The sequence below is a fragment of the Trypanosoma cruzi genome, genomic scaffold (assembly GCF_000209065.1).
Source record: "Trypanosoma cruzi strain CL Brener 1047053516763 genomic scaffold, whole genome shotgun sequence".
NCBI lineage: Eukaryota > Euglenozoa > Kinetoplastea > Trypanosomatida > Trypanosomatidae > Trypanosoma > Trypanosoma cruzi.
The window spans coordinates 140942-154617 of NW_001849543.1; the positions used below are offsets into that span (position 1 = coordinate 140942).

Sequence of the window (13676 nt, forward strand, 5' to 3'; positions counted from 1 at the left end):
CCATCGCAATGGGGAGCACAAAAAATTGTCGTAGCGGACCATCGGTGCCCCTAGCAGGGAAGAAGAAAGAATAAATGAAGGCATGTCAACAGCACGGCCAGCAGAGGGACACTCAAAGGGACACGGAGACACAAAGTGACAGCAGATACGGTAAATACAGAAACAGACAGCAGGAATTTAAGGAAACAAAAAAAAGATGAGGGTCCGGGATAACTCCCAAAATTAAAAGAAAAAAATGAAGTAAAAATTGATTTGGCGGGACTTTTATTTCATGGACCGAGCATCACAAGACGACCAACCGTGTGATCGTGTATATAAATATTGCCCGCACGAAAAATGGAAACAAAAAAACAGATCTTGCTGTTCCACCAGCCCACACAACATCCCTCACATTTCATGCGGCATCCGGCCTTTTCTTCCAATCATCCTTTCGTGCAGTCCGTGGCAGACACAGCCGCAGGGCCGGCAACGCGTGTGGGCAACAACAAAAGCAAAAAAAAAGGGGGAAAACTTCACTCATGACAGTGCGCAGCAACCGAAAATTACAAAAAGAAAAAACGACAGTACTTACTACTTTGGCTAAATTAAGTAAAAAAATATTAAAAAGTAAAAACATCAACAAAATAAACGAACAGTAAAACTAACAAAAACGGTGGTATAAAAAAGCGCGGGCAATGCGGCACGTATTCTCCGTGAGGAGTCGCAGATCCACACTCCGTGGCTCACAGACTGCCACGACCCAAATACAATCCCAGAAGAAGCAGCAACACACAAGACACGCGCACATGCACAGTGTTGTTACCGCTTAAATCACGCAGTGTCAATTTCACTTCGTTGAGAGAGGGCGAGGCGGTCGTCGGGACTCACGCCGCTCCAGACACTGCGAGTTGACTGTTTGTAGTGGGATTCGTGTCCAGGGGCGTTGTGCCCATTCATTTCTCTTCTGTAATATCCCCAGCAATGTGCTCCCTGACGCTGTCAACCACTCGAATCTTCTCGGGCAGTGTCGTAGCCGCTTCCCTCGTCGGAGCGGGGACCCTGTCCTTGAGTGCACGCATCGCAGTGGAATTCAGTGGGCGGTTGTACAGAAAGACGTCCGTCAGCTTCACATGAGATTCGTGCCCACCGCACACGCCAAAGCAAAACCTCAGTACCTCAGGTGGCCTCCCGCCTGCTAACAGCACCTCTTCCGCCCCAAGCGACCGACCATCAATGTGCACAGAGGTCTTGTTGCCTTGCAGCATGAGTGCCACTTGGTATTCTTCCTTCGGCACCCAAGTGCTGGTCCGTGTTGTTGTCTTGCCTTCGATCGACGTGTACCACGTTTTATTGTGGCTGTACGACAGTCCCACAGTATGATTGGACTCAGTGTTCGCCAGCATCGCAGTCAGTGGAAGAGCGTTCCCATTCGGAGCCTATTCGATGGTCACCGACGCCACAAGTGTAAGGTCGTGGCTCAAAAATACATGACGCACTTTATCACCCCGAGTGTTCACGGGCCATATTGCCCTGGACTCAAGTCGCGTCACTTGTAACCCATCGTTTTCCTTCACTGCATTCCTCCACCGTCGCATTCAGAAAAAGGTACTCGTCGTTCCACGTGACATCACTGGCCGCACCGGACGAAACTGCCACCAGACGCGCCGTGAGTGTAGATAAGTTGGAGAAGAAAATGTCCTTTTGCATCCAAGTGCTGAGGACGGACTTGATTGCACTCACTTCCTCCATCAGGCGGGAAAGTGATATGACACGGCATTCACCGTCGCCCCTCCGTTGTAAAAGATGCAGATTGCCGTCCGAGCGCAGCAGGGTGCTGGCGAGCGTTCAATTCGCAGCACTGTCCATGGCAACCGGTCCAAAAGAAAACAAGCGGTTGCTGTCCGTGACCCAAAGGCAGAGCGCAGTGGCCCTTTTCTTCTCCCCCATGGCATGCCCTCTCTGAGTTTACAGCATGACCCTCCTTCCTTCAATGGTCGCGGTGATGAGGGCATCCACACGCAGGCTTTCCTTCTGCGAGACTCCTGATCGTGCGTTGACCCACACGGCTGAGAGTGTCCCGATGGCCTCCGCCCACGCTGTCCCCATGTCACGCGACTCGTACACCCTCTCGCCACTCTCTCAGTCAACAACCATGTGAAGTGATCCCTCCCACTCGGCGACGCGGGGTTAAGGCATTCCGCAGGGGAAATGCCCTCAGAGAACGCCCAGGCACTGCCGCTGTCCGTCGAGCAAATGATCATGGAGCAAACATCTTCTGCTTCATTCTTCACCATCAGAGGAAACACAAGCGTGCCGTCCTCCATCGCAACACCTGCACCACCAGAAGCAATGAACTCCGTCCAGTCACCTTCGTGAGAAGCAGAAGAGATCCGTTTCGGGAGTGGTTTGGGGTCGCCCCATTCGATCCGTCCACTCCGCTTGCCACCCGTGGGATTCGTGACATCGCCCACAACCAGCTTCAGCTCCAAGCCGCCATCTCTCCAGCACACACCTTCGTAGGACACATCAGAGCCTCCCGCAGGAGGAAAAACTCCGTGGCCCTTCGTGATTGTTGTGCGGCGGAGAACAACACCCAAACTCTCCTCTCCCTCCGCTGCACCAACCACAGTGTGTGCCCTCCATGCATCCTTTTATTGACCTCACCAACAGCAGTGGACCAATTCCACACAGAGTCGATGCACCCCGCAACAAAAGCAGAAGAAAAGGGCTTAATTAATTGACCACCTTGATATTCGGCATCCATGTGACCCTCGGCGAAAGCAGCAATTACTCCACCAGCACTGGCAAGGGAGGGTGAAGCAATTGAATCCCTCGTCGTAACTGGAACAATCCCACCCTTCGGCTGCACCAGCGTCGTCTGCGGTACAAATAGATCGATTCCATGCAATAACTCAACATTTATTGAACCACTCATCGCATCATCAACAGGATCCCCTGCGGCTCGGTGACAGGCGTGGGCCTCCTTCCGGATGGTGTCGGAGCCACTTTTGTGTTCCGAACAAAGGCAAACTCAGGCCTCGTCTCGGACGTGTTGGTCGCCGTGTTGGATGCGGGACTCCGATCAACGGTGTTAGGTGCGTCAGCCGCCGCAGACTGTCGCCAATCCTCGTGTTGACGTGACGGCTCAGCATCAAATTGCGGTGCAGTTGTCCCACCAGATTTTGTGTCGTCCTTCCCTTCACGGGATGGCGGCAACTGACAGATGCCCGTACGGTCAGCATCGCCGCTCCGTGCAGGCGGATGGATGGTTCCATCGGGAGGAAATAGACGCCACCACAATTCATAAGGGCCGGCGCATTTATGTGTCGTCACATTCATCGTGAAGGCAACGGTGGTCTCTTCCTCTTCCGTTCCACAGCTGGCAGCACAGTTGCTACATGTGTGCACCGCATTGGCCACACGGCACACAGCACCCAGCTCACCATTCCTTCCATGCATGCGCACATCAAAGCCACTGAACGTATAATTCTCATACTGAGCCTCAGCACCGGCAGCAGAACACTTCTTCCACGCCCACACACACACGCGATAGCTCAGGCTGCCGTCACTCGGAGCACACGAAACATCCACCGGCACAACCACCGCTTCCGCATCACCAGATACATCTCCAGGACTCCCAGCAGCACAAGAGCGCAAGTACCAGCACGGCGCCGCACCGTCACCATCGCAGTCATCATCGCCCGTAGTGGAGTCGCTGGTGTCAGTCAGCTGATCGGTGAGACGGAAGGAAAAGAATGGAACGAGAGGGAGAGGGACGGAGCACAGCGGATACAGCGAGAGAGCGCAGACAACATGAGGAGAGGGCAGCAGGCCCAGCCGCACAGTTCACACACCACGAGACGGCATCCACGCAAGGAAGGCACACAACGCCAGCAGCCACCCACCATGCAGGAGGAGAAGAAATCCACCACCATCTCCCCCAGCTCATTCCCGCAGCCCCAGGGAAATGGCCAAACCCGCGACCACCGCACAACGCACACGGAGCAAGCAAACCCTCATCCATCCATCACGCGGCACAAAATTTCCTGCCATCCCGCCATCAATGGGACACGGAGCCCAACTCAGCGCAGTCACACGCGGTGCATCACACCCGCGGGAAAATAGACTCGGGGTGCGCTCCCTCTCTCCTCCTCATGGCCACGGAAGAAGACAACAGCCGCCACACGCAACTGCCAGCATGCACTACAAAAGGTGCATTCAAATCCACTGCAATGTGCATCGTGTGTGTGTGTGGTTGTGTGTGCCTGCAGAGACACAAAGCAAAGACGCAGAAAAGAGGGAGCAGAGTATGTGGAGGGACGCACAAAAATGTGCAGCGGAGACGCATAACGGAAACAACAACAAGAAGACCGCTCAAACTCATGACTGCACTGCAGCCCAAGAAGCGGCAATTCACACAATATGTATTGAAAACAAAAAAACGTCCCCCTTCGTCTTATGTAAACCCCATCACACAAAATAATTATAAATGAAAAGAAATCGTCCATTACTGCTCCACACAAATTTAAAAATAAGAAAAAAATCGCCTGGCTGCCGTGTGGCCAAACCAAACTGTCTGTATGTATTTTGCCCGCAAAAGAAAATTAAAAAGATGGTTACGTGTGCTTCGACCGTCCGACCCTCCGTGTGTCCGCACATCGTTTATATTTCATGGGGTCATCCGCGTGTTGCTGCTCCCCTCAGCCCTCTCATCGGCGCGTGAGTGCGGCCCGCAGAGCACAGTCACTCGTGTGTGTGGGGACTGAGAGAAGCACGCAGACATGACGGGAGTCGCGTCACTCCATCGGGAGAGTGAGCGCAGCAAAAGAAAAAGAAATCATCGGAGGGGAGAGAAATGCTCACGAGGCCGACACCGAAGGGTGCGCCACCGCATGAAATAAACACGAGAAGCAAAACAAATCCTTAAAGAAAAACACGGCGGCAGGGTGTGGCTGTGTGTGTGGCGCTGCGGGTGTCCGCCAGCCCTGGCCGCAAAGAAAACAAAACAAGAGGGAAGAAATGTGTGCGCCGCCCCACCGGCCCTCGTCGCACGCCCACACGTCACGGCTCCCTCAGCGCGCCGTTCGTCGCGGCCCCTCCTCATGCGTGCAGCAGGCGAGGCGCACAGGGCCGTCGTCATGAGCGTGTCGGTGGTGTGCGAGTGGAGCAGTTGGGCGGAAACACACGGCACCCCTCACAGGAAGAGTGCAGAAGAAACAATTAAAAGAGGGAAGAATAGAAAAGAAAACACGTCCATAGTGATTGCCCCCAAAAGCAAAAAAAGATGGGGGAGTGAAGAAAATGAGATAAAAAACAATAAAAAGTAAAAAAGAAAATGAAGAAAAAACTCACACAACCAGAAAAAACAAGGAAAACATTAAAATATTTCAAAGCAAACAGCAAAGAAAAATTAAAAACAATTAAAACAATCATAAGAGGACAAAAAACAGAAACAGTTACGGTGCTCCGCCCATGCAGCCAGGCAGGACGGCAGCGGTGCGTGTCGTGCAAAAGAGAGCACCAACGGGCCTGCATGGGTGTGCATGCATATATACAATGGGCACATTATGTGTGTGCCTCGTGGGGTGAGGTGAGGGCGAGAGTCCATGCAAGGGGACACACACACACAGAGAGAGAAGGACGAGTGTGTGTGCGGGCGGTGCACGGCTCTCTCCCCCACTCTCACGCGGCCACCACCACAGCCGCCGCCGCACACGCAACAACAAGAAGCAAAAGAGGGGGGGTGGCTTTGACGCCGTCACTGTCGCCAGACGTCGCTGTGGTGGTTTTTATACCCGCAACTTGGAGCGTTCTTTCCTTCGGTTTATTATTTTTATTTTCCTCTTGATTTTCTTCTGTCCCGGCAACATCGGGTTCCGGTGTATTGTTCGGAGTATCTTCTCCAGTGCCCTTGTCCGTTTCGTTATCACCATTATCGCTGGCAACGGTGTGTGTTGGTGTGGCTGGTTCGGCTTGACTGTTAGATGGTTCATCCTGCTCGGTGTCTGCGACTGTGTCAGTGTCCTCCTCTTCCGAATCGTTTGTTGGCCCCGTGTTCACTGAGCCTTCCTCTGAATTTGGCACCGGCACTTCCTCTGCATTGGTGGGTTGCCCTTTCAGTGGCGGTGACGGTGATACTTTTGTTGGGTTTGCTGGTGAATTCGTCAAAGGTGTTCCCGCTAGTGGTGTCGGTGCCTCTTCCGGTGGCGCTTTCGGTGCCTCTTCCGGTGTCTTTCTCAATTCTTCTTCCTTTTCTCTCGGTGCTTCTGGATCTGATACTTTCACTGGAGTTACCGCAGCAGGCGACAGGTTGGTTTTTGGTTTTGGGCAATTAACAACATCATCTGGTTTTCCAGCGTACACTTTGCAAATACCCTCAACATTAGCGTCCTTATTTTCCATGACAGTATTACCGTAAAAAGCGCTACAAAGCTCATTCATTGCATCACGCACACAGCAATTCACGGCTAACTCCTTCAAATCCTCATTATTCTCATACGGATTTTCCACCTTGCATTCGTTCTTCAGCAGTTCATGCCACTTTTGGATCAAATCCTCACGCCAAAAACTTTGGGCACGGGTAGCATCAGGCGCCGACGACACCACCGTCGCAGCACCGCACCACAGCACGCAGAGGGCACACACCAGCAGCACACGGCCAGTCATCATCGTCGCCATCACTCCTGTCACTTGCGTGCAGCCTTCAGCACAAACTAACAACACGTCAACGCAGAGTGAAAGCAAAAAGGAGAGACACGGCCGCTACACCACGCCACAGTCAACGCACAGTGAGAAATTGCAGCAGCAACAGAGCACACACAATGAGGCAGGTGGAATCAGCACGAATGCAAAACTTGCACACCGCCCTGCAAACCAGAAGACTAAAAGGCAAGAAAACAAAAAACTAAAAAAGAAAAAAAACACAAGACTCCACTGCGCGTGCATATGAGTGTGTCTGGGATGCGTTCAACGTGAAGTATTTGGAGAAGAAGCCCGGAGCACACAGCAGGGCAGCAAAAGCAAGTAAAGCAAATCACAATCATTGTTTTATTCTATTATTTATTTACTTGAGACCACAGTAGACGCGCACAAATACCCGCGGTTGAGTGCTGGCACGCACAGCCCGCATACACCTCTTTAGCCCAGAGTGGTGTACGCCAGCGCGGATACGGCGAGCAGCAGCGGGGCACACACCCACGCAGAGCTGCTGAGGCTGCCGTCAATTTCACGAAGGCGTGACGGTGTGCGGGTGGTCGTCGTGGTTGTAGTTGGCACCTCTGTAGTCGTGTTATTTGGTGCCTGTGTTGTAGTGGTGGTGGTACTTGGTGCCTTTGTTGTAGTCGTTGTCGTGGTCGTCGTGGTTGCCTGTGCTGTAGTGGTCGTCGTGGTCGGTTCCTTTGTTGTAGTCGCGGTCGTCTCGGAAGTATCTTCACCTTTCTTATTTTCTTCTTCCGTGGATGGTTTCTTGCTACTTTGTGACCCTGTCGTGTCCTTATTACCCTCTCTCTGTAGGTTGTCGGTCGCGTCATCTGATTGTGTTAATATGCCAGTCGAACTTTTTTCATCACCGTCAACTATTCCAGAGCCGACACCGAACCCCGAACCTGACGAACCCAAGTGACCGGTAACCGGTGATTTTCCTTGTTCCACAACGGACTCATTAGTTGGCGACCCTGACAGATCGGAGCCTTGTGATTCTGTTCCATTTTGTGCCTTTGTAGTATTATTCGTCGTCGTCGTCTTCAACTTATCCGTCGGACCCTCTTCCGCACACACGGACGGGCAGCAGCACAGGGCGAGCACCAACAGGGCGCACAGCAGACGGCACGTAATCATCGTGAGTGTGGCCGTTCAGTGGTGTGGAGCTGATCTGCACAGTGGGGGACATGGAGAGCAACAGGGGAGACGAGAGGTGCGGCAGACACACACACAGAGGGCACACACACATGAGGCGAGGGCAGCAGCCAGGCATGCACCGTACGCCGCACACCACGCACGACACACACTCCAATCCACGGCAGCAGGCACACACACACACAGCCCTGCCGCAACACCAACACACAGATGGAGGAGGGAGAAGCAAACAGGAGCGGCACACAAGGCTCCACCGCATGCACACACGGCGAGAGCGGTCCGTCGTGTCGGCACCCCTCACGGAGGGTACGCACACACACAGGAGGAGGTGCAGCGCACACAGCAGCACAAAAGCAAAGTAGCAATAAAAAAGGAAACCCCGCAAATCACGCGAATTGTTGGTCCACGGGAAGGCTAGCCAATATTCACCGCAAAAACAATTGTTATCTTGTTTTAGCTGTATGCTGTTACAATAACGAGTGGGTAGCGCAAGGGCCGTCCGTACAATAGTGGCAAGCATTCCATCCGAAAGTTGCCGTCGTGCGGGCTGGGGCACTCCCAAGCACTCGCATTCCCAATTGCCAACGGCGGGGGCATTTCTGCAGTGGATGAAGCGAAGTCTTTCGTGGTCCATCTCGAGTGTCCGCGGTTGTGCTTCCTGCGTGTCTTGCCTGCTGGCGTGCTTGGCACTTCTGTGGCGACCTGTGCGCGAGGCGCCTGTTAAGAAGACGGTGGCACCATTCTGGCGTCCGCATCCGAGGCCTTCGCAAACTATCGGAACGCCAGGCTGAGCACGTCGGGCATGTGCCCTCATACTGTGGACGGACGAGCGTACTCTGCTGCAGGTTGGGCAGGATGACATCAATCCGCCGCTCGCTGGTCGGCAAGGAGTTGCGGTGCTCACGTCGGGAAGAGGTTCTGGCGGAGGCAGCGGCGGGCCGGTCACCGCAGTGAGGGAGGGACGGCACCACCGACACAGAGGGTTACTTGTGATACGAAGGGCACGCGCAGGCATGTCGAGGAGTGGGCAGGAATCGCATCGCGCCTGTGCGCAGAGCCGCCACTCGTGGCACGATGTCCGGGTCGTGTCAGGAATACAGTCCCCGCCACACCGACAAGCGCCTCTCATACGGTGCACGCGCCTTCTTTTCTTCTGGGCATCCCTCCAGATCCGTCGCCTCACTGCAGCGAGAAAGTCCACGTGCCAGATTGGGCTGTCCTCCTGCGGGAGGGATCGTGCAATGACTTCGTCGTCAGCGGCCTCATTGCGTGGGATACCGCAGTGCGATGGAGAGAACATGAAGTTTACATAGTGACCTCGCTGCATCAAGGAGAGCAGCACAATCCAACTCTTCAGTGACGTAGTCTCGCATGGCCAGTGGGACGACGCGGAGTGCCTCAGTTCTTGACGGGGAGTCCGTTGCCACCAGGATTCGTGTGGGCGATTGGGATGTTTCCATAAAAAAGGTGTGAGATGTCTAATGCCATCTTCAGTGGCAAGGCACTCTGCTCTATATGAGCATGCGAGCCTGCCAGCTGCTGCACGATGGACCTCCACAGGGAGATCATTTGTCGTGGTGGAGCCGTACAATAGTGCAGCGGATCCAGATGCGAGCTCAGCGAGAGATGAAGAAACGTCTGTCCATAATTCAAAATCATACGCTCCCAGAGAGGAGTAAATAGAATCAAAAGCCATGCGCTTGACGTCGTCAGAGGCGTCTTGGGCAAAGCGTGGCTGATAAATTCCACTTTATTGCAGATCGCACAGTGTCCCAGGGGAAAATTCGATGTTGAATAGGAGGGGCACGATTGTGGCTGTGGAATATCCCAATAATATTAAATACGCGGCGTAATCCATTAATAACAGCATCTCTCGGGAGCGAGATTGATGTCGCCAATTTATTATGCATAGACGGCGGGATAGATTGCGAGTAGATAGAGGAACGCAAATTCTCGTGATCATGGAGGCGTGCATGGCGTTCGTGTTGTGTGGTTTCACGGAAACCAATGTTCCTCCGCAGCGGTGCTGGATTGGCGGTCGGGTGGACAGAAGTAACCTTCTTAGGTACGCTGATGCCAAGGTGTGTTTTACGGCTGTTGCGTTACAGTACTTCCATATTATGGAGGTAAGTGGGGACAAGCATGGGAGAATTGACACGTCACAATGCAGTGACACACCATGGACGTATCTAATCAAAAAGGATTGCATGGTGTGATGGGACGCCCCAGTTTGTGCGACCAGCCGCAGCTGATAGCAGCGTAGCATGGACTGCTTTGCAGCGGTAGAAGCGTGCGGACCAAAATTAAGAAGGCGATTAATCGTTGTGTCCAGCAAGCGCACCGAGCGTGACTGAATGCGTAGGTTCCCGCTAACAAGATGGAGATCGACAATTTCCTCGTCAGACCGTGTGTGTGTTAAGAGATGTAGAATAGAGCAGCTCCGCTCCTATCGGCGTTAATATTCAGGCTGTGCTCGGCAGCCCATGTCGTTGCAGGGGACACGGCAGTTGGCATTGCCGCAGCACAGGCATGGATGTCCGCACCTGAGGCAGCAAGCGTGCGGCCGTCAGCGTGAATGAACGTCGACGCAAAGTGAACGCTGTACAGGCAGCGCAGCAGACCATCCACGTGGTGGAGGAAGAGTTGGGGTCCAAGGGAGCTGCATTGGGCTGCCCCGGCTGAGGCAAGCCGCTGTCAGGGACATTGTTGGCGAGCACACACCGAAACGCCGCCGCCTCGCAGGTGATTGCGCCACCAGCGTTGGGAGCGACGACCCGGGTGCGGTAGCCCGTCGAGCACGGCCAGCACTCGCCCATCGTCCGCGGTGTCGAACGCAGTCGAGATGCCGATCGGGACGGCGAGAGAGCGGTGACGGCGACGGTGCAGCGCGGGACGCCCCTGCGACGCTCGCACTCCACGCTAATGCGCTCGCTCGGCACTCGTGACGTTTTTTCACTCACAGGCGGCGGTGGACCAGTCCTTCGCTCACCCCTAGCAGGGCAGAGAGCAGCGGGATGGGCCGGCAACTCTCTCCGTGCGGCGTGTGTCCTTCCCGTGTCTGTGGAAGCGAGTGTTGTTCCCCGTTTCCCAGGAACCTCGCAGGCTGCCGTCAGCGAGGGAGGTGTTGATCATCGTTCTGTGCGGGCAGCGGTGCAAGATGGCGCAGAAACACATTCAATACGCCGACGGGTCCAGGGGCCACGCCACGCAAACAGTCGCGGATGGCCGAGTCAGGTGCACACGGCGTGAAGGGCCAATTCATATCTCAGCCAACAGAGGGCACGCAAGCACAAGGTGTGCGGACAACGGTGGGGATCGCAGCAAGTGCGACGCGGACAGTGTGACGGACGAGCGGGTGTGCCCGCTGCAGAGGCAGAGCACAGACACGGTCCCAAGAGCACCGCAGCACAGCCGATCCCAGAGGGCAGGGACGTGGTGCCGCCATGCTTCGGAGCATCACAGGCTTGGGCTCGAGAGAGTACCAAGCTCTTTCGCACGGGCCTCTGGCAGCATGGAGAAAACACGGCGAGGGGTATGATTGCGTTCCTCCCATTTTCGGAAAGCCTCAGCTCGTTGCAGGCTGCCGCCGCAACGCACTCGGCCTGCTCCATTCCGTCCGTCGTGATTCCTCTGGTCTGTCACGGCTGCCGCGCGGTACGGTGCCTCGATGCATCTCCAACCATGTGGTCACAGAGGCCAGAGGTGTTACACACGCCGAGGTGGAAGAATCACAGTCAGCTTCACGCAGGACAAGGGCGGCATGTTTCCGTCGTGGCCGCATGCCTGCCTGTCGTGGGATGCCGTCGTCCGTCCCTGCAGTGTGGGATTGCAGATGTTGGTCCGAGTCCATGTAAACTGGTGGACGTACAATGGAAGACACGCAGTACGCGTTGCGCATTCAAATTGGGAAACGAGATGCAGCGGCCGCTGATCCGAGTTGCCTGTGCCGGGTCGTCAGAAAGCTCACACTCCATGCCGCTTGGGGTGGTGGCGAGGTCCTCTCCCGCCGTCGTGGATGGTGATTGACCGTCCCGCAGCTCATGATGTGAATTCAGGTCAACCGCAATAGGCGCTGCAGGAACAAGGCGACGAATGATGCTCGCAGAGTGAGCAGCGTGAGCAATTACTGTAGGGAGGCTGCAGAGGTTCACCGCGTACATGCTGGGGCTGGCCGGTGGGCACACGCGGAGGGCGGTGGTCTCCAGGCAGTTGGTTCCAGCAGCGACAGGCGCTCGCACGGAAAGGTGTGGCGCACCACGAGGGCCACGCCAGCGGCACGCCCACTGCAGGCCTGGTGGAAGTCACTGCAGCCAATGAACCTCGTCACTGGGCACTCTGGTGCCTGCTCTCCTGCAGAAGAGCCATGTCGCGCCGGTGCTGCGCCAGTCAAGCAGCAAGGGCAATCCTGAGGGGGAACGGCCTGAACTTCTGAGATGCGGCTCTTGAGGACACCACCGCAGCAGGTGATGCCGGCGAAGTGACCGCAATGAAACGACTGTGCTGTTCTGTCAGTCGGGCTGCAGGCAAACCGCCTCGCCGCTCCACAACCGACAGTGCATGGGACCTTCTCGAGGGGTGACGCTGTCGTGGTCCCCATCACGCCCGCAGCAATGCCCTGCTGCAATTACTCCAAAAGAGACAACCAAGAGTCTTGTGGACGTGTGCAAAGAGTACAGCGACCGTGATTGCCAGAGACGGCCATCGTGGCACCGTCCGTCACGCGTCAGCACACACCGAGCAACGCACGCACCCAGCAAAGCAAACACATAGGGGAAAGAAGAATGACCCAAGAGCATGCAACTCCACACATGGCGGACATCGTACAGCCACGTCAGTCGGCCTCCAGCACCATGCAACAAACGTACCACACGCATCCATCCAATGACACCGTGATTCCCACCGCCAACGGTAGACACGCAGCGACCATACTATGTCAGCACGGGATGCAGGCCAACGTCCCACCGTCGCCAAGACATTCCTGCAGAGCACTGCGCAACTAAGTATGTGTGTGTGCTGGAGGAGCAGAAGAGAAGAGGAGCACAGGGAGGCACATCAACACAGCAGCGAGAAATGTGGCACGGCCCCGACATCAACAATCACGCACGGTGGCAACGCACTCACATCCACACAAGAACAAAAAAACAAAACAATCCTTAAAGAAAAACACGGCGGCAGGGTGTGGCTGTGTGTGTGGCGCTGCGGGTGTCTGCCCGCCCTGGCCGCAAAGAAAACAAAACAAGAGGGAAGAAATGTGTGCTCCGCCCCACAGGCCCTCGTCGCACGCCCACACGTCACGGCTCCCTCAGCGCGCCGTTCGTCGCGGCCCCTCCTCATGCGTGCAGCAGGCGAGGCGCACAGGGCCGTCGTCATGAGCGTGTCGGTGGGTGTGCGAGTGGAGCAGTTGGGCGGGAAACACACGGCACCCCTCACAGTAATAGTGCAGAAGAAACAATTAAAAGAGGGAAGAGTAGAAAATAAAAAAAACGTCCATAGTGATTGCCCCAAAAGAAAAAAAAGAAAAGAGAAATGAGAGAAAAGAACAATAAAAAGTAAAAACAAACTCAAAAAACAGGGAATAAAATAAAAGAAATGAAGAACGAAATCGCTCAAACAGAAAAACAAAAAAAAACGTTCAAAATATTTCAAAGCAAACAGCAAAGAAAAATTAAAAACAATTACAACAATCGTAAGCGGAGAAAAAACAGAAACAGTTACGGTGCTCCGCCCATGCAGCCAGGCAGGACGGCAGCGGTGCGTGTCGTGCAAAAGAGAGCACCAACGGGCCTGCATGGGTGTGCATGCATATATACAATGGGCACATTATGTGTGTGCCTCGTGGGGTG

At 54.8% G+C, this 13676-nt stretch overlaps 2 protein-coding genes and 1 pseudogene across 2 annotated transcripts, besides 8 other annotated features; all 3 read right to left on the reverse strand.

The window, feature by feature from the left end:
• Positions 1 to 6917: part of a sequence feature (areas not merged during assembly with more than two copies in the genome that could not be assigned to a particular haplotype) that runs on past the window's edge.
• On the reverse strand, positions 935 to 2914 carry Tc00.1047053510483.90 (annotated as a pseudogene).
• Positions 5278 to 5434: a sequence feature (A-rich).
• Tc00.1047053510483.120 (mucin-associated surface protein (MASP), putative) lies at positions 5662 to 6657 on the reverse strand (the record flags this gene model as incomplete). The annotated part of the gene is made up of 1 exon (XM_815367.1): positions 5662 to 6657. One exon carries the CDS (start codon positions 6655 to 6657, stop codon positions 5662 to 5664), a length of 996 nt encoding a protein of 331 aa, XP_820460.1.
• Positions 6918 to 7323: a sequence feature (haploid, Esmeraldo-like haplotype).
• Tc00.1047053510483.130 (mucin TcMUCII, putative) lies at positions 7117 to 7815 on the reverse strand (the record flags this gene model as incomplete). The annotated part of the gene is made up of 1 exon (XM_815368.1): positions 7117 to 7815. One exon carries the CDS (start codon positions 7813 to 7815, stop codon positions 7117 to 7119), a length of 699 nt encoding a protein of 232 aa, XP_820461.1.
• Positions 7229 to 7396: a microsatellite.
• Positions 7324 to 7766: a sequence feature (areas merged during assembly that could not be assigned to a particular haplotype. This can correspond to areas where the two haplotypes were merged or to regions with more than two copies in the genome that were merged during assembly.).
• Positions 7767 to 13676: part of a sequence feature (areas not merged during assembly with more than two copies in the genome that could not be assigned to a particular haplotype) that runs on past the window's edge.
• Positions 8471 to 10255: a mobile genetic element.
• Positions 13337 to 13543: a sequence feature (A-rich).